Consider the following 17,690-nt stretch of genomic DNA (forward strand, 5'->3'; position numbering starts at 1 on the left):
CCCTTACCCTCCCTGAACCACCTTACCCCTTACCCTCCCTGAACCACATTGCCCCTCACTGAACCACCTTGCCCCTCCCTGAACCCTTACCCACGCCCCTCCCTGAACCACCTTACCCCTTACCCTCCCTGAACCACCTTGCCCCTCCCTGAACCACCTTACCCCTTACCCTCCCTGAACCACCTTGCCCCTCCCTGAACCACCTTGCCCCTTACCCTCCTTTTTAAGACCCTATACCCCAATAAGACATTTTGAAGACCCTGTTTTGTAAGATATTGTGTTGAGAACCTCTGTGAGTTTACCCTATTAAAAGACCCTATACCCCAATAAGAAATTTTGAAGACCCTGTTTTCTGAGACATTGTGTTGAGAACCTCTGTGAGTTTACCCCATTAAAAGACCCTATACCCCAATATGACATTTTGAAGACCCTGTTTTCTGAGATATTGTGTAAGTTTACCCCATTAAAAGACCCTATACCCCAATAAGACATTTTGAAGACCCTGTTTTCTGAGATATTGTGTTGAGAACCTGTCAGTGAGTTTACCCCATTAAAAGACCCTATTATACCCCAATAAGACATTTTGAAGACCCTGTTTTCTGAGATTGTGTTGAGGGGGGAACTTCGAAATTTCTAGAAATCTGAAATGGAGTAAACTCTGTGTGGGGTGTGTACTTGGGTGTGTACTTTTTCCGACAAAAATGTCTGCAAACTGCCCGTTATTTCTCAAAAAGCCAAAAAGCGGTATGCCTAGAGGGCGCCTATAGAAGTTACTGCATTCCGTCGCAATACACAACGGATCTATTCTTGTATTCAGCCTCTCTTGGGCTGTTTGTTGGTAGCTAGCCTACTGACAAAGCTTGGGTTTTCAGTGGAAGGATCTGACTACTCTTTCTGCCATTACATTATAGACAGCCTTACTAATAGAGAAATTGAGATTATAAGGGCTAGAAGCCCAAGACAGTCAATCTGAAGTTAGGCACTTCCACTTATTGCCAAGCGGCAAGCAAGCAGATTTCTCTGTTCAAAATGGATGAAGCGCGTCTTGTAAGAGGTGACAGAGGGGGGAATATTTTGATTTTGAGAAGCTTCCATTTTGATAAACACCAGAACAGAGGTGATAATAGTCATTGGCGCTGCTCGAACAAGAATTGTAGAGCAAAGTTGACTACCAATATTGTCGAACTGGCGGACGGTGTGGAAAACAACATCCGGGTGACAAGACACGTGTGGCATGACATGTGAAATGACATATGGCATGACACATGACCTGACATATTAGGACATATGGCATGACATGACACATAGTATGACTGGAGGAACATAGACCTGGGGGAACATAGACATGCTCCCGCAAGAGCCTGTGTAAAACAACCCATTTTGGTCGGCCCCTAACCCTAACCCGCAAGAACCCTGTGTAAAACAACCCCTTTTGGTCGGCCCCTAACCCTAACCCTAACCCGCAAGAACCTGTGTAAAACAACCCCTTTTGGTCGGCCCCTAACCCTAACCCGCAAGAACCTGTGTAAAACAACCCCTTTTGGTCGGCCCTTAACCCTAACCCTAACCCGCAAGAACCTGTCTAAAACAACCCCTTGTGGTCGGCCCCTAACCCTAACCCCTCGCGTATAGACAGGTTGGACTGTACAGTAACTTAAAAGTACAATAAATAAAATGCATTTTGAGCTCAGCAATCCACCTGTACTCAAATCATACAGCAAATAATGCAAACTTATCTATTGAATACTTCGTTCACACACACACACACACACACACATGTAAAGCCGAGCGGTGGTAGCTTTACGGAAACGTTAACTGTCTGTGTCTAAGATGTTACCGTGCGTGTGTTTTTAAAAGGCATTTGTCAGGATGGCATTCAAACCACACGCACCGGACGAACAGACGAACAAAATACTTCCGACACCAAATATAAAGACGACAAGGGTGCGATAGGGTTCCAAATTGTATTCAAACCAAAACAACAATCATAAAACATACATGGGCTACGTGAGTTCTTCCATAGAAAATATATCTATACAAAATCCAGGTTGGCTTTAATACAGTCTAAACACTACACTAACAAATAAAATCTAAGTCTTTAAAATGCTGGAAAATCGGGCATGACCCGTAGGTACCCTAGCGATCTAACTTACTCTTTGAAAACAAAACCTAAGTCCTAATCTGGATGAAAAATCGGGCAGGGGTTCGGGGCCTGGACAAAATCGAGTGACGCCACTCGATCACCGCGTGTTGGTAACCTTTAGAGTAGCGCGCACTACCCTAATGAGCCTTGTGGTAACCGAGTGAACAGCGCGCACTGCTCACTATTGCCAGTAGGACAAGAGTTGCGTATCGAGGACATGGTCTGTCAGGTCAGGCACTAAGGCACACATACCATCCAAACCACACGCAAATCTGAGGAGAAGCACCAAGCATAAGGAAAGATTCCCACACCTTTAACCCAGCTCAATGCAACTCCTCCGTGGTAGTTTTGATGACCCTGACTCTAAAACAGGGGAGACGCATGTTTCAGGCACTTATTAGGCACCCTACTCTCTCACACGTCTCTTTGAGGAGAAGCACCAAGCATAAGGAAAGGTTCCCACACCTTTAACCCAGCTCAATGCAACTCCTCCTGACCTCACGGGGACAGGGGTCTTTTATAGCTAACGGGGTTTCCTCCCACGTCACCTTAGCAGGACCAATGAGAATCCCGCTCTGGCAGCGCGGGAGCAAAAAGGGAGGGGAGGTGGAGGGCTCTGAGCCTGCTGTCAGCCTCCTTACAAACTGAAGTCGAATCCCTCAAACATACACCAAAGTTCTTCTATTAAGAAAACCCACATAAAAATAATGTACACACATATGTCATTAAACAACAAACCTTACAACGTATCTGTAGATACCAAACACTTGTAGGTAGACAAAAACGCAGACGAACTGCAAAACTTCCAGTTACACTCTGTCTCTCAAAGACTGAGCAATTATGTTCACGCAAAAATGCTTCCTCTCTAACATACGAAACGTCCGCTAGACGTTCATATCAAACGGCAAATCCATGCCCATAAAAACCCCGCAAAACGCTGCGTGCTCAAAACAATAACGGCCATTGCCGTAACAAAACATCGGCATACCCCGGTTTCATCCGTCTTTATACATTTGCATCAGCCACATATATGATTAACATAGCGCCTACATTCTACTGAATACATATATTGAATATACGAACAAAAAGGGACACCAAAAACAAGAATGGCAAAATAACATAGGGAGAAAGAGAGTACGTGTTTGGGAACATAGCAGCAGAACACGTCAAGCATAATAATCAACAAACGAAAGAGAGGGTAAAAAGAACATGCCTCTCTTCATAAAAACCTTCCTAAAAACTGATCGTCAAACTTAACAAAGATGGTCCTAAAACAAAAAGGGACTTTATGTGTTATGTTCAAAAACGGCCCTGTAATCAAAACATTGCAAGAAAGGCGGGGCAAAGAAGACTCTAAAATCTCCAAGTCGAATCATTTCCTACGGCTATAGGGAAAGGGGGGGGGGGGGGTATAAAGTCCAGTTGCGGGAGGGGGAGGGGACTAGAGCGACAGCTCGGTTTCCCAGGGCCAGCCCCGCTCGCCTTACCAACACATGTGAAAGCAATTAAATCGCTCGGTACCGGAGTTTTGCTAAGGAATAGAGCAAAACTCAGATCTGGCAGCATAAAAGCGGTCAGCTTAAAATGACCTACTTTCTCTGCTCAAGACACGGGCTATCCGTACTGTATCCCCTCTTGTACACACTTGGTTTACTCTCTTTGTACATCATCAATATTATATGATTAACGTAAAAATACATGTATCTTACATGTATCGAATATATGAATATCAAGGAAAAGGGTGCAGAATAAAAGAAAGGAGCAAGAGAGAGAGAGAGAGTGTGCGTGCATGCGCACGTATGTGTGCAGAGGCAAAAAGAACACTAACTCCATTCTTAGCAACCTAAAGGAAGGGGAGAAAGAATGTGTTGCATCCGAAAGCGAGATGATTAAAACGTCATTAGAATATTCCAAAACTCAAATGTTTGTCACTCTGTACCGTACAACTAGGAGAGTTGCCAGCTCAGCCATTTCGGTCTTTTATCTTGGGGAGGGGCGGAGAGAGGGGGGGGGGGGGGGGAAGGCTGGAACAAAGACCATGCCGTGGTCAGTCCGCTATCTGCCGACCCCGCTGTGCACCGACAGAGAGTCTAAGAGCAAAAGAAAAGGGGGGAGGGGGGGGGTGTGCTTGGGGCCCAGAGCAACTGCCTCTCGGGGTCAGCTTGCCCTGTTCAAGTCCGGTCAGGTCGGGGCCAGTGCTACAGATGCAAGCGATTAACCGCTTGGCACCAAAGTCTTGCTAAGAGAAAGAGGAAAAACCCAATTCTGGTGCACACAAGTTGTCGGGTTAAAGTGACCTATTTATGCACTGGCGATTTGTACTGGATGCCCTTTTGTACTATTACGCTTTACAGGACTTTCATTTGGGGAAATAAGAAATACGAAAAAAAGAACCATAGGTGTACTGCACTTTTCTCCACACACACACACACACACACATACACACCACACTGCTCAGATTGTCAATCTCATACTGGATGTACATTTGGAGAAAACTTGATACTGACATGCTTCTGTCTGTCTGTCTTTGCACAGCATGTTGGTCGTCCCAGTCACACATACAATACAAAGGATACTGACATGCTTCTGTCTGTCTTTGCACAGCATGTTGGTCGTCCCAGTCACACATACAATACAAAGGATACTGACATGCTTCTGTCTGTCTTTGCACAGCATTTTGGTCGTCCCAGTCACACATACAATACAAAGGATACTGACATGCTTCTGTCTGTCTTTGCACAGCATGTTGGTCGTCCCAGTCACACATACAATACAAAGGATACTGACATGCTTCTGTCTGTCTTTGCACAGCATGTTGGTCGTCCCAGTCACACATACAATACAAAGGATACTGACATGCTTCTGTCTGTCTTTGCACAGCATGTTGGTCGTCCCAGCCACACATACAATACAAAGGAGAAAACTATCACAATACATGTTGTCTCTACCTGGCTTTCTCTAAAGCACGCAGAATGAGCCGCCTTTCTCACCACCAGACTCAGTCATCAAGAAGCCCTCAAACACTGCACTTTGTGAGACTTTGAATTTATTGGCTTTGGTCAGGAGTAAAGCCCCAACTTATCAACCCACAGTTGTACATGGCAGCATACAAATGTGTAATAAAAACAACAGTTAAAACAACATATAATATACCTACTCTGACTTATGAACAGTCTGATATAAATTAGAATAACACAAAGCCTACTTCTCCTTCTGACTGTTGAGGTTCCACTTTCAACTTGACACCTGTCATAAATAAAACAATGTCAACTTGACATCTGTCATAAGCAATATTACTGTGGTACAACAACTGATGCTCCAGGCAAGAGTTACTTGCACTCGAGCTTACCCCAAAGCGGATGCTTTTGACAGCTGCTTCTTTGCAAATTAGTTCTTCCTAGAAGGAGAAGCCATTCAGTCAGATCCAGCAAGAAGTATTCCACACAAGAGTCTCTGTATTTCTTTCAAATGTGTCACTCCGCCTTCTCGCCAAAACATGTGACGTTCAAACCATGTATTCCAACTCTCATCAAAACACGTGACGTTCAAAGCATGTATTCCAACTCTCATCAAAACACAGGAGGTACACATGACTTCATGGCTGTACTGCTTCCAGTGTTGTGTGCTGACATTCTGCAGTTAGCCTCCCCCCCCCCCCCCCCTCTCATGTGTGCTGGCTTTCTTCTCTGTCACCTTGAGACAGGAGGATCAGCTACAGTCATTCCTCCCCCTGGTCGGGCCCCACCTTACAGTCATTCCTCCCCCTGGTCGGGCCCCACCTTACAGTCATTCCTCCCCCTGGTCGGGCCCCACCTTACAGTCATTCCTCCCCCTGGTCGGGCCCCACCTTACAGTCATTCCTCCCCCTGGTCGGGCCCCACCTTACAGTCATTCCTCCCCCTGGTCGGGCCCCACCTTACAGTCATTCCTCCCCCTGGTCGGGCCCCACCTTACAGTCATTCCTCCCCCTGGTCGGGCCCCACCTTACAGTCATTCCTCCCCCTGGTCGGGCCCCACCTTACAGTCATTCCTCCCCCTGGTCATGTGTGTTGGTATTCCCATAGATCTGTCACCTCAAGACATGACCTTTTAAACCCTAATCCTAACTCTCACCTAAAGACGGGAAGAACACAGTCATTCCCCCCCCTGGTCGGGCCCCACCTTACAGTCATTCCTCCTCCTGGTCGGGCCCCAAGTCCCTGAGAACCTCCACGTTCCCTGAGCCGCATAACCACCGCCGCCTCCTCAGCAGTTGGCGGATCTCAACCAGAAAGATGCGTGCGATGCAGAGCGCGGTCATGAAGACAGACACCATGAAGAGGTAGAAGACGTTGCGCCAGCCGTAGCGCACCTGAATGTTGGGCACTGCCACCTGGCCGACCGCCGCGCCCAGACTGCCCGTGCCGTCGATGATCCCCGTCACCGTCGACAGCGCCTCTGAGTTCCCCTTGAGCGCTTTCTGACGACCAAGGTCGGCTGAGATGGCAGCGCTGCAACGACAAGAGGTTGGTCCATGATGCGACAAAAGAAACATTTACCTCACATTAACAACTGAACAAGGTTGCTGCATTAACGCTTGAAGTGGTTAATCGTGAAATGATGAATCGTGTTCTATCTTGAGAATATCTTGGACACTCAGTGTAGGCGAACTAGGCAGCGGAGGAAATTGGAATCAGTGTAGACCAAAATCACTATTTTTCAGTGTAGACCAAAATCACTATTTTTAAATATAGACCAAAATCACTATTTTTTAGTGTAAACCCAAATCACTATTTTTTAGTGTGGACCCAAATCACTATTTTTAAGTGTAGACCGTAATCACTATTTTTCACCAAGATGTCTGCTGGCCTGGGTTCACCAGGCATCAGCAGTTTATTTAGAATACTGTGCGTGGGTGTGAATCGGTCAGTGTTAATGTTATGAGTACATGCCCGTGGCTAAACACGTCTTATGACAAACCTGACCATACTAATAAGTAATAGCACACAGGAGTTAAAATATTTATGAGTTTGTTCGTTCATGGGCTGAAACTCTCACGGCTTTTACGTGTATGACCGTTTTTACCCTGCCATTTAGGCAGCCATACGCCGCTTTCGGAGGAAGCATGCTGGGTATTTTCGTGTTTCTATAACCCACCGAACTCTGACATGGATTACAGGATCTTTTTCGTGCGCACTTGGTCTTGTGCTTGCGTGTACACACGGGGGTGTTCGGACACCGAGGAGAGTCTGCACACAAAGTTGACTCTGAGAAATAAATCTCTCGCCGAACGTGGGGACGAACTCACGCTGACAGCGGCCAACTGGATACAAATCCAGCGCGCTACCGACTGAGCTACATCCCCGCCCCTATTTATGAGTGTAAAATGTTGCAAGTAGAGTGGTCATTTAATATTTTTACTAATAATCCAGCACCCCCCCCCCCCCCCCCACCCCCACTATTGCGCCATGAGACTGCCATTCGGCGGTGAACAGCGGTAGAAAAGAATGTTTTATTATTATTATTACTAGCAAACACATGTAAAATGTTGCAAGCAGAGAGATCATTTAATATTTTGACCGAAAACACATGTAAAATGTTGCATAGTGTGATCATTCATAAATAATTTTTGACTAAAAATCTCCCACCACCCCCCCCCCTCCCCCCCCCCCCCCCCCAACAATACCCTACTATAACAATGCAGTACGGCAACCTTGCTGTCAATGGGGAATCCTAAAGATGACACACATCTTTCTATGCAAAATTAAAACTCAATTGTAACTCGGACACTTTGTTTTGCAAAATAAAAGATGAAGTGAAAGCCTGTTATCATTCTGGTGTTTATCTAGCTGTGCTGTGTATCTTATAAGAAGTTCTTAAAAGTTCGAAGTTATTTTAGCATAGGTTGGGTTTTTTTTTTATGGCCTTAACAGTTTAACATGTATTACGTTATCATTAAGATTCATGCTTTGTTAGCACTAAGCAGTTGTTTTAATCAGTCTGGTTTTCTCTTGTTTTCATCTTATGAACATTCTAAATGTTAGACTAACTTATTGTCTTGTACAGAATAACAACTGTGTGAATGGTGCTATACTGAATGAAAGAGTGTGACATGAAGTTCTTGTATATATATATATGTATCATTGTAAAGAGTGTGAATGACGTTTTAGTTTAGATGTCAAGCGCTTAGAGCAAGCCTTTTTAACGAAAGTTTTTGATTTAGCGCTATATAAATGTTCTTCTTCTTCTTATTATTATTATTACTTGTAAGTGAACATGCATGAGCTCAGCCCACTGCTTAATGGTGGAATGTTTTACCTGATGAGATTAGCAACACCTCCAATCAGACCTCCCAGGAAAAAGAGCAGCAGTCCATTTTTGAAGAGTGTTCCTGCAATGCCCATCATGCCGTAGACAAAGAGCAGGGGAACAGCAGCCAGCAGCATGGGCATGACAACGATGGTGCGCATTTGTAGGCGGTCAGATACAAAGCCAGCAACAGTTCCTCCAACGATCCCTCCGATGTCGTACCAGATGGACAGGGTGTCGGCGGCAGTCTCGGGCAGGCCGTAGGCGCTGTGCAGGTAGAAGGGCAGCCAGAAGAAGAAGGAGTAGTTGACCAGCTTGAGGAAGGCGTAGCACAGGGAGAAAGGAATCACGCCCGGCAGGAGGAGAGCAGTCAGGAAGTGGATGGCTTTGGGGCGGGTGTCCTGCACACTGTAGATGACCGGCTCGGTCCCGGGACCGCTCAGCGGGGGGTGGTTGTACTCCTCGTCGTCCGCACTGTCTAGCAGCGGCTGTTGAACACCCGACCCCACCGAGCCAGCCAACGCTGCGCCGTCTCCTTCATCGTGGGGCATGGGGAGACCCACGTCGATGGGTGAAGGGACTAGGCCCACAAAGTTGAGGATGGCACCGCCCATCAGGACACAGGATGTCATGAGAAATGCGTACTCGTAGCCAAAGTCCAGCACCGTCGCCACCAAGAGAGCACCGATGATGTTGCCCACTGAAGCGCAGGCACTCCACACTCCCATCACCAAACCGCGACTGCCCTTCCCGAACCAGTTGCCCATCACAGCTACGACAGATGGCCAGCCAGTCGACTGGAGGAATCCGTTGAGCAACCAGACAGCGATGTAGCCAGGCTTGGAGTAGGTGTGAGTCCACTCAAAGACACAGCCAAACACGAAGACGCTGACAGAAGTGAGCGCCATGCCGATGCTCAGAACCAGTCTCAAGTCATTCCTGTCCGCGATGAAGCCGTTGACGAACAAACCCACCGCGTAGGCGAACATGAAGCAAGCATCCAGGTCCCCCATAAACTCCTCGGCTTCATCGAGAGAAAGGAAAAGGTGGCGTTTGTTCCACATGCTGAACGGCGTTCGGCACTCAGCAACCGACTCGTTGCCCGTAGTCCACGCATCTGAAGGCGACCTGCATTCGGATGCAGACCCGTTGCGAGGGGAGGCTGTCCACTCTGCGGCCATGGTGGTCTTGACATTACTGAACGTCTTGCGGGTGGCGTGAAAGAAAGCGTAGCTGAGGAAAGTGAGCACGAACACGCTGACATGATAGCGTGTGTATGGCTGAATGGCGCGTCTCACGCCCTGTATACAGCGCGACATTGCTGCCAGGTGGCATACAAATGGTCAGTCCGCGAACATAAATAATCACGGCAGTCTCTGTTCAGCAGTGATCATCAATGTGTCTGTTGTGAATCGAGTGATCACGGGAACGGAAGTGAGGAATGTACAGAGTGAGGTCCCTTGACCCGTCTTTGTACCGAAAGCCACCCGATGTAACAGTGACTAAAATCATAGACCAACAAAAAATAAAGCCAATGGTCTAAGCGGAGCAACTCCTGTGAGCAAAAACTGTCCGAAGAATACGTGATTAGGTCCCATGACTAAAAGTTGAAAATAGTGTAAAATGACGTGAAAAACATTATTTGGGGATTGGCGATTGGACGGGTCATGTTTTGTGTATCTTTTGCAGATATTAACGACCCTCGCAGGGGTTTTCCGGGATTTTTCTGCCCTGCAATGCGCAAAAATAAAGCACCTGTTGTAGCCGTAAAAATATTTGTACCATTTGAGAATATGAAATACGTAAATGCCCGATTCCGGAATAATAAAGTCCCATTCCGGAATTGTTGCTTGCCCCATTTGAGAATATTACTATTTAAGAATACGTGACCCATTCCGGAATAATAAAGTCCCATTCCGGAATTTTTGCTCGCCCCATTTGAGAATATTACTAATTAAGAATACGTGACCCATTCCGGAATAATAAAGTCCCATTCCGGAATTTTTGCTCCATTTGAGAATAACAAAGCCCATTCCGGAATTTTTGCTCCATTTGAGAATAACAAAGCCCATTCCGGAATTTTTGCCCCATTTGAGAATAGTTGCCCCATTTGAGAACAAAAAGGTCAATGTCATATACTACGTGAAATGGCTGGCTGGCTGGCTGGCTGGCTGGTTGGCTGGCTGGCTGGCTGGCTGGCTGGCTGGCTGGCTGAAAGAAATGGGCAGGCTGGATGGCTGGCTGGCTGGCTGGTTGGCTGGCTGGCTGAAAGAAATGGGCAGGCTGGTTGGCTGGTTGGCTGGCTGAAATAAGGGAATGGGCTGGCTGGCTGGCTGGCTGGCTGGCTGGTTGGCTGAAAGAATGGGCTGGCTGGTTAGCTGGCTGGACGAAATGGGTTGGTTGGCTGGCTGGCTGGCTGGCTGGCTGGCTGGCTGAAAGAAATGGGCAGGCTGGATGGCTGGCTGGATGGCTGGCTGGCTGGCTGAAAGAAATGGGCTGGCTGGCTGGCTGGTTGGCTGGCTGAAATAACGGAATGGGCTGGCTGGTTGGCTGGTTGGCTGGTTGGCTGAAAGAATGGGCTGGCTGGTTAGCTGGCTGGACGAAATGGGTTGGTTGGCTGGTTGGCTGGTTGGCTGGCTGAAATAACGGAATGGGCTGGCTGGCTGGCTGGCTGAAAGAAATGGGCTGGCTGGGCTGGCTGGTTGGCTAAAACAAATGGGCTGGCTGGCTGGATGGTTGGCTGAAAGATATGGGCTGGTTGGGCTGGCTGGTTGGCTGGCTGGCTGGCTGAAAGAAATGGTCTGGTTGGCTGAAATGGGCTGGTTGGTTGGCTGGCTGGTTGGCTGGCTTGTTGAAAGAACGAAATGGGCTGGCTGGCTGGCTGGCTGGCTGGCTGAAAGAACGAAATGGGCTGGCTGGCTGGCTGGCTGGCTGGCTGGCTGAAAGAAATGGGCAGGCTGGCTGGCTGGATGGATGGCTGGCTGAAAGAAATGGGCTGGTTGGCTGGTTGGCTGGCTGAAAGAAATGGGCTGGTTGGCTGGCTGGCTGAAAGAAATGGTCTGGCTGGCTGGTTGGCTGGCTGAAAGAAATGGGCTGGCTGGGCTGGCTGGTTGGCTAAAACAAATGGGCTGGCTGGCTGGCTGAAAGAAATGGTCCAAGGGAAGCAACTCCTGTCAAAAAATCTGTCCCAAAAAAAACCGTAATTAGCTCCCATAAATAAAATAATTTAAAAGTAAAAGTAAAAAGAGGCAAAACTGTCAAAGGGGAGCAACTCCTGTCAGCAAAAACAGTGCTAAGAACACGTAATTATCTCCCCTAAAGAAAATAAAACATTTACAAAAATGGAACAAAACAATCAATAAAATGCAGCCAACGGTCAAAGGGAAGCAACTCCTGTCAGCAAAAACAGTGCTAGGAACACGTAATTATCTCCCCTAAAAGAAATAAAAACATTTACAAAAATGGGACAAAACAGTCAATAAAATGCAGCCAACGGTCAAAGGGGAGCAACTCCTGTCAGCAAAAACAGTGCTAAGAACACGTAATTATCTCCCCTAAAGGAAATAAAAACATTTACAAAAATGGGACAAAACAGTCAATAAAATGCAGCCAACGGTCAAAGGGGAGCAACTCCTGTCAGCAAAAACAGTGCTAAGAACACGTAATTATCTCCCCTAAAGGAAATAAAAACATTTACAAAAATGGGACAAAACAGTCAATAAAATGCAGCCAACCGTCAAAGGGGAGCAACTCCTGTCAGCAAAAACAGTGCTAAGAACACGTAATTATCTCCCCTAAAGAAAATAAAAACATTTACAAAAATGAGACAAAACAGTCAATAAAATGCAGCCAACGGTCAAAGGGGAGCAACTCCTGTCAGCAAAAACTGTGCAAAGAACGTCATTATCTCCCCTTAATAATTTTTTTTTTTCTTTTTTTTTTAATCCTAGGCCTGCGGCCAGGGGGAGAAGTATACCTGTAACACTTCAGAGTCAGACCAAATAAGAATTGAACCATTTGAGAACATCGCTTTTTTTTCAATCACTGTATCCAAGGCCTGCGGCCCGGGGGGTTGATATAGTACGATTTGCAAATCACACCAAATCAGAATAAAACCATTTAAGAATAAAACTTCGTGCAATTACTAAACATTTTAAAGAGTCAATTAGTAGCTACCAAACAACGTAATACAAGTAAATAAGCAATGAATTGGGTCATTAAGTAGGTCAGTTAAGTAGGTTAGTTAGTTAGTTACTAAGTCAGTAAGTAAGTAAGTAAGTAAGTAAGTAAGTAAGTAAGTAAGTAAGTAAGTAAGTAAGTAAGTAAGTAAGTAGGTAAGTCATTACTAAGTAAGTAAGTAAGTATGTAAGTACGTAATCAGTAAGTAAGCAATCAGTAAGTAATAAGTAAGTAATCAGTAAGTCAGTAACTACGTAAGTAAGTCAGTAAGTCACTACTCAGTAAATCACTAAGTAAGACATTTGGTTGGTTGGTTGGTTGGTTGGTTGGTTGGTTGGTTGGTTGGTTGGTTGGTTGGTTGGTTGGTTGGTTGGTTCGCCGACTGGTTGGTTGGCTAGCTGGCTGGCTAATTGGTTGGATGGGTAATTGGCTGGTTAGCTGGCTAATTGGTTGGCTGGCTATTTGGTTGGCTGCCTTATTGGCTGGCTGCCTTATTGGGTGGCTTGCTGGGTGACTGGGTGGCACCAAAGTCTGTAAGTAGGTCAGCCTTAAGTAGGTCATTGAATGAGTCTGTAAGTAGGTCAGTCAGTAGCTCAGTCTGTAAATAGGTCAGTTTTGATCAGATTTACTTAAGTCATTCGGTCAATTTTTTTGATTAGCTTAGTTAGTCAAGTAAATACGTCAAGTAGGTTTGTGAACTCAATAGGTCAAATCATTCAATCAGTCAGTCAGTCAGTCAGTCAGTCAGTCAGTCAAATAAGTAGGTGAAGTTTTTGGGTCAAATTAGTCAAATCATTCAAGTAAGTACGTCAAGTTACTTAAATGGGTGAAATAAGTCAAAATATAGGTCAAATAAGTTAGTCAAGTAAGGCAATCTGGTAACTAGGTCAAGCACAGAGGTCAACTACTTCAAGTCAGTAAGTAAAGTGAGTAAAAGAAGTAGGTCAAGTCAGTCAAGTTTAGTGAAAAACTTGTATTCCTTTTTCTTTAAACTTTTTGTGCTTACATTTTTTTATTTAAAATAATACAATTTCATTTTTGCTTCAACTTGGTTATTCTGTTGTCTTTTTACTAATTTTTGGCAATTTTATTATTTTTTTCATTTTTTTACCTATTTCTTGATTTGTACAGTAGGGTCCTTACCCTAATCCCTAACCCTAATCCCTTATTCCTAACCCTAATCCTCACCCTATTCCCTTATCCTTCATCCTTATCCCTAACCCTAATCCTCACCCTATTCCCTTATCCCTAATCCTAATCCCTAACCCTAATCCTAATCCCTAACCCTAATCCTTATCCCTAACCCTAATCCTTATCCCTAACCCTAACCCTAACCCTAACCCTTAGTCCTGGCAATGGTCGTAGCGTGGATGTTTAGGATTTTTGACCGTAAAGTACCCCCCATGCCTATGGGGCTGTTATAGGCGCTTCGGAAATGATATATGTAGTTGAATAGGTACACACACACACACAAACAAACACACACACACACACACATTGGTAGGGCAACTGTGGGGTTTGTTTGTTTGTGTGTGTGTCAGTCTGGTCAGCCCGAGCAATGGTCGTAGCGTGTATTTTTAGGATTTTTGACCGTAAAGTACCCCCCATGCCTATGGGGCTGTTATAGACGCTTCAGAAATGATATGTGTAGTTGAATAGGTACACACACACACACACATTGATATGACAACTGTGGTGTAGAATAATAGAATAGAATAGAATAATGTTTATTGTCATGAACCAGTAAAGTTATTGACACAACAAACAACAAATAATGCAAGTTACTTGGATTTTTGTTAGCATATTTCATATTGATATGTGAAGCATCTTCTTTAAATTCATCCCTTAATTTAACATATTTATTCCATTTATCTAGAAAATGTATTTCATCTTCTATGACATTGCATTCAACACAAAGACGATTTTCTTTAGGGATATTCTGATGTCTTCCACTTTCAATTTTTAGACAATGTGTGCTAGTCCTTAATCTGCTTAACATCTTTCTGTGTTTATTATTCTTAATTTGTATTAAGAATGACTGCATTTCGTAAGATTTACTGATCATAGACTAAAACTTAAGTCTGGAATATGTATCTGATTTTTCTTTTGTCCAGTATCTTATATATTCTTCTTGTTGTTTTTTGTCAATCGCAAACTTTAATTTGTGTACGTTTAATGTAGATTGGTTATGCCAAACGTGACTAAAACTTAAGTTACAAAGAGATTGTCTAACAAATTGTAGCCATGGCGTTTCTGTCGGATGGTGCAACATTGAGTCATATAATTGATGTATATACGAATCTTGTTTGGAGTCTAGAATATGCGCCCAGAATGCTATTGTTTGTGATAACATTTTTAATCCTAAAGGGAACCTTCCTAATTCCCCCAGTACAGGTATCCACATAGCTTTTCTATGAACTCCAAGAAGGAATCGACAAAATTTGATATAAACAAACTGATTCATGAGGATTTTTGCTAGATAAACATGATCCAAAGAAATGATCAGTATTTGTTTGTTTTATTTTATTATTAAACGTAAACGGATACCAGATTTCAGCGCCATATGTTAATATCGGATTTACAAGTGAATCAAATAAATGTATCATTGTGTCTATTTGCACGTTTTGATTGCTGAAAATTCTGCGGGGGGAATGTGCTGCTTTATTACCTTGTTTACTTAAATGATCTTGAGCTGTATCAAAATTTCCATTCTTGTTGAATATGACCCCTAAATATTTATATTGATCTGTTACTTTGATTACATCAGTTCCACATTTAAATATTGTGTGCATTTTTGGATTTATATGACAAAATACTATAAGAATTTAGTATATTTAGTATAATTTGGTGTATGTGTGTGTGTGTCAGTCTGAGGGGAACCCACGGGCAGCATCAGAGCGAGGTCTGTTGTTCAGCCCGAGGTCTGTTGTAGTCACACGTGTCTGTTTGTTTAGCCCGAGGTCTGTTGTAGTCATACGTGTCTGTTTGGTCAGCCCTAGGTCTGTTGTTGCCACCCTCTATATAAGTAAGAGGTCGAGCCCGCTCGCCTCACTTTAACAATTGTTGTTCATCATTTTGAGGTAGTGGACAGTATGGACACTAGTGTAACCAATGAATGTATTTACCCGCAAGTGTTTATCAACGCAACTTTGTACAGACCGTCATAATGCACTGAATTTGTTTACCGAGTATACCTCTAAAGGTGTCTTGTAACTTGTGTTTGTTGATTTATCTTATTACCTTTGAGCATGTTTTGAATTTATTTCATCGTTGTCATCTATCACCCACAAGTCATCATTTGATCAATTATAATGTATAATTTTTAACCTCAGCCATCATGTATTTGTTTCATCCATTACCCATGGGTATTATCTGCAATATGTCATCCTTTACCCTTTGATCATTACCAGTACGACTAAATCTCATCTTTTCTGTGTATATCCAATGTAACCATTTGAGTATCATATAACCATGTATCTAATGTATCCTCAAAGTCCCCTATAGCACTGTAAGGCCAATGCATGATGGTCATCCACAACCTCAGAGTGACAACATTATCCAAAATAAAAATCTTTTTTTGGAAATGTTACATCTGGTTTTCACGTGTTTGTTTTACCCCTCGAGGGAGATGCTTCTGTGTGCATGGGTTGTTAGGTGTGTTGTATGTCATGTGTATGTCATAAGACTATATTGTCTAGCAAATTTATCACGAAAAACATTGACAACATGCAACACCCAGACGCCGTTGGTGAATTGACTTGGGCATGGTTGAAAAAAGAGTTGTAAAGGTTACACACGTTCGTCAACTACCCACACAGGACATTTAAATCTGCCCTCGTGCTGGCATCTGAGGGGTTTGCTTACATCGGAGACGGCAGTGACGATAGAGTAATTTGTTGCTTTTTCCGAAATGCCGGTGTGTCTGTCTAGGCTCCTTGAAAAAAAACAGAAAAACAAAATAAGTTAACAATGCCACCTGATGAGTTTGCAGATGAACCCACTTAATCAACCCAAAGTAATGACTTGAAATGACCATGACTGACCTGATAAGACAAAGCTCACACAAAGAACACGCAGTGAAAACAGTAAACACAGTCACTTTTACAGTGCAAGGGAGGGAAGAAGGTCTGGTCTGCCCTGACAAAATGGGATGAGAAATGGTGATTGTGTCCCATGTATAGATGATAAGAAAGGGGCCGAATTTGTCTTTTGTTTGTGGATGTGCTGTGGTTGGTTGTGTGTGTGTGTGTGTGTGTGCCTGTCCTTACTCTGTCTGGATGAAGAAGGGTATTGAACAGACCTCAGTCTACAACAACCCCCCCCCCCTTCCGGGTCAGATACAACAGACCTCTGTCCAGTTCAACAAACCCCGGTCTGATACAACAGACCTCGGTCCGCGGAGAGAGAAGAGTATGTGTCCAGCGTGTGTTTGCAAATTGTAATCACGGCCCGCCGGGGGTGTGAGTGTGTGTCCAGTGTGTGTTTGTAAGTTGTACTCACGGCCCGCCGAGGGTGTGTCCAGTGTGTGTCCAGAGTGTGTTTGTAAGTTGTACTCACGGCCCGCCGAGGGTGTGTCCAGTGTGTGTCCAGTGTGTGTTTGTAAGTTGTACTCACGGCCCGCCGGAGGTGTGTCCAGTGTGTGTCCAGTGTGTGTTTGTAAGTTGTACTCACGGCCCGCCGAGGGTGTGTCCAGTGTCTACTCGTACGCTTTTGGGGTAGTAATGGTAGGGTGGGTGGGATCAAAATTATAAATATCTCGTGGGGGTGTTTGGTCTACTACCCAGACTAGGGGGGGAGGGATAGGGTGCGCGCTTAATATAATCCCTCCCGCTTTTTTAGTTAGTATTATACTCTTTTTGATTCCATTACTGAAGAAGGAGTTTTTACTCCGAAATATTTATTTCATTTTGGTGTTTGGGTGTTATTTTTTATTCTTATTAGTATTATACTCTAGAAGAATGCTGTAAATATACCCCGTGGAGGGGGGGTGTTAAAAAAAGCCATCGGTATCACTGTAACCAGTGACTTGTAGGTATATGACTACATCAGGGTGGTCGTAGTATGTATGTTAACACTTGTG

At 44.5% G+C, this 17,690-nt stretch overlaps 1 protein-coding gene and 1 long non-coding RNA gene across 4 annotated transcripts; both read right to left on the minus strand.

Annotated features, from left to right (window-relative positions):
- Window positions 1-1,950: 1,950 nt before the first annotated feature.
- LOC138967694 (uncharacterized) lies at window positions 1,951-3,568 on the minus strand. The gene is made up of 2 exons (XR_011456024.1): window positions 2,609-3,568; window positions 1,951-2,454 (listed from the first exon to the last, which is right to left on the minus strand). It is a non-coding gene; the product is annotated as an uncharacterized lncRNA (long non-coding RNA).
- Window positions 3,569-5,172: 1,604 nt separating this feature from the next.
- On the minus strand, window positions 5,173-9,885 carry LOC138967695 (sugar phosphate exchanger 3-like). Of its 3 annotated transcripts, none has more exons than XR_011456026.1 (3): window positions 8,441-9,885; window positions 6,161-6,633; window positions 5,173-5,888 (listed from the first exon to the last, which is right to left on the minus strand). XR_011456026.1 is itself a non-coding variant. In XM_070340349.1 (2 exons), exons 1-2 carry the CDS (start codon window positions 9,748-9,750, stop codon window positions 6,312-6,314), a joined length of 1,632 nt encoding a protein of 543 aa, XP_070196450.1. In that variant the 5' UTR covers window positions 9,751-9,885; the 3' UTR covers window positions 5,967-6,311. The 3 variants fall into 3 exon arrangements, 1 of the variants encoding a protein (XP_070196450.1); XR_011456025.1 differs by having other exon boundaries at window positions 6,127-6,633; XM_070340349.1 differs by lacking the exon at window positions 5,173-5,888 and having other exon boundaries at window positions 5,967-6,633.
- Between the last annotated feature and the right edge of the window lie 7,805 nt (window positions 9,886-17,690).

This window comes from Littorina saxatilis, linkage group LG5 (genome assembly GCF_037325665.1).
Source record: "Littorina saxatilis isolate snail1 linkage group LG5, US_GU_Lsax_2.0, whole genome shotgun sequence".
Taxonomy (NCBI): Eukaryota; Metazoa; Mollusca; class Gastropoda; order Littorinimorpha; family Littorinidae; genus Littorina; species Littorina saxatilis.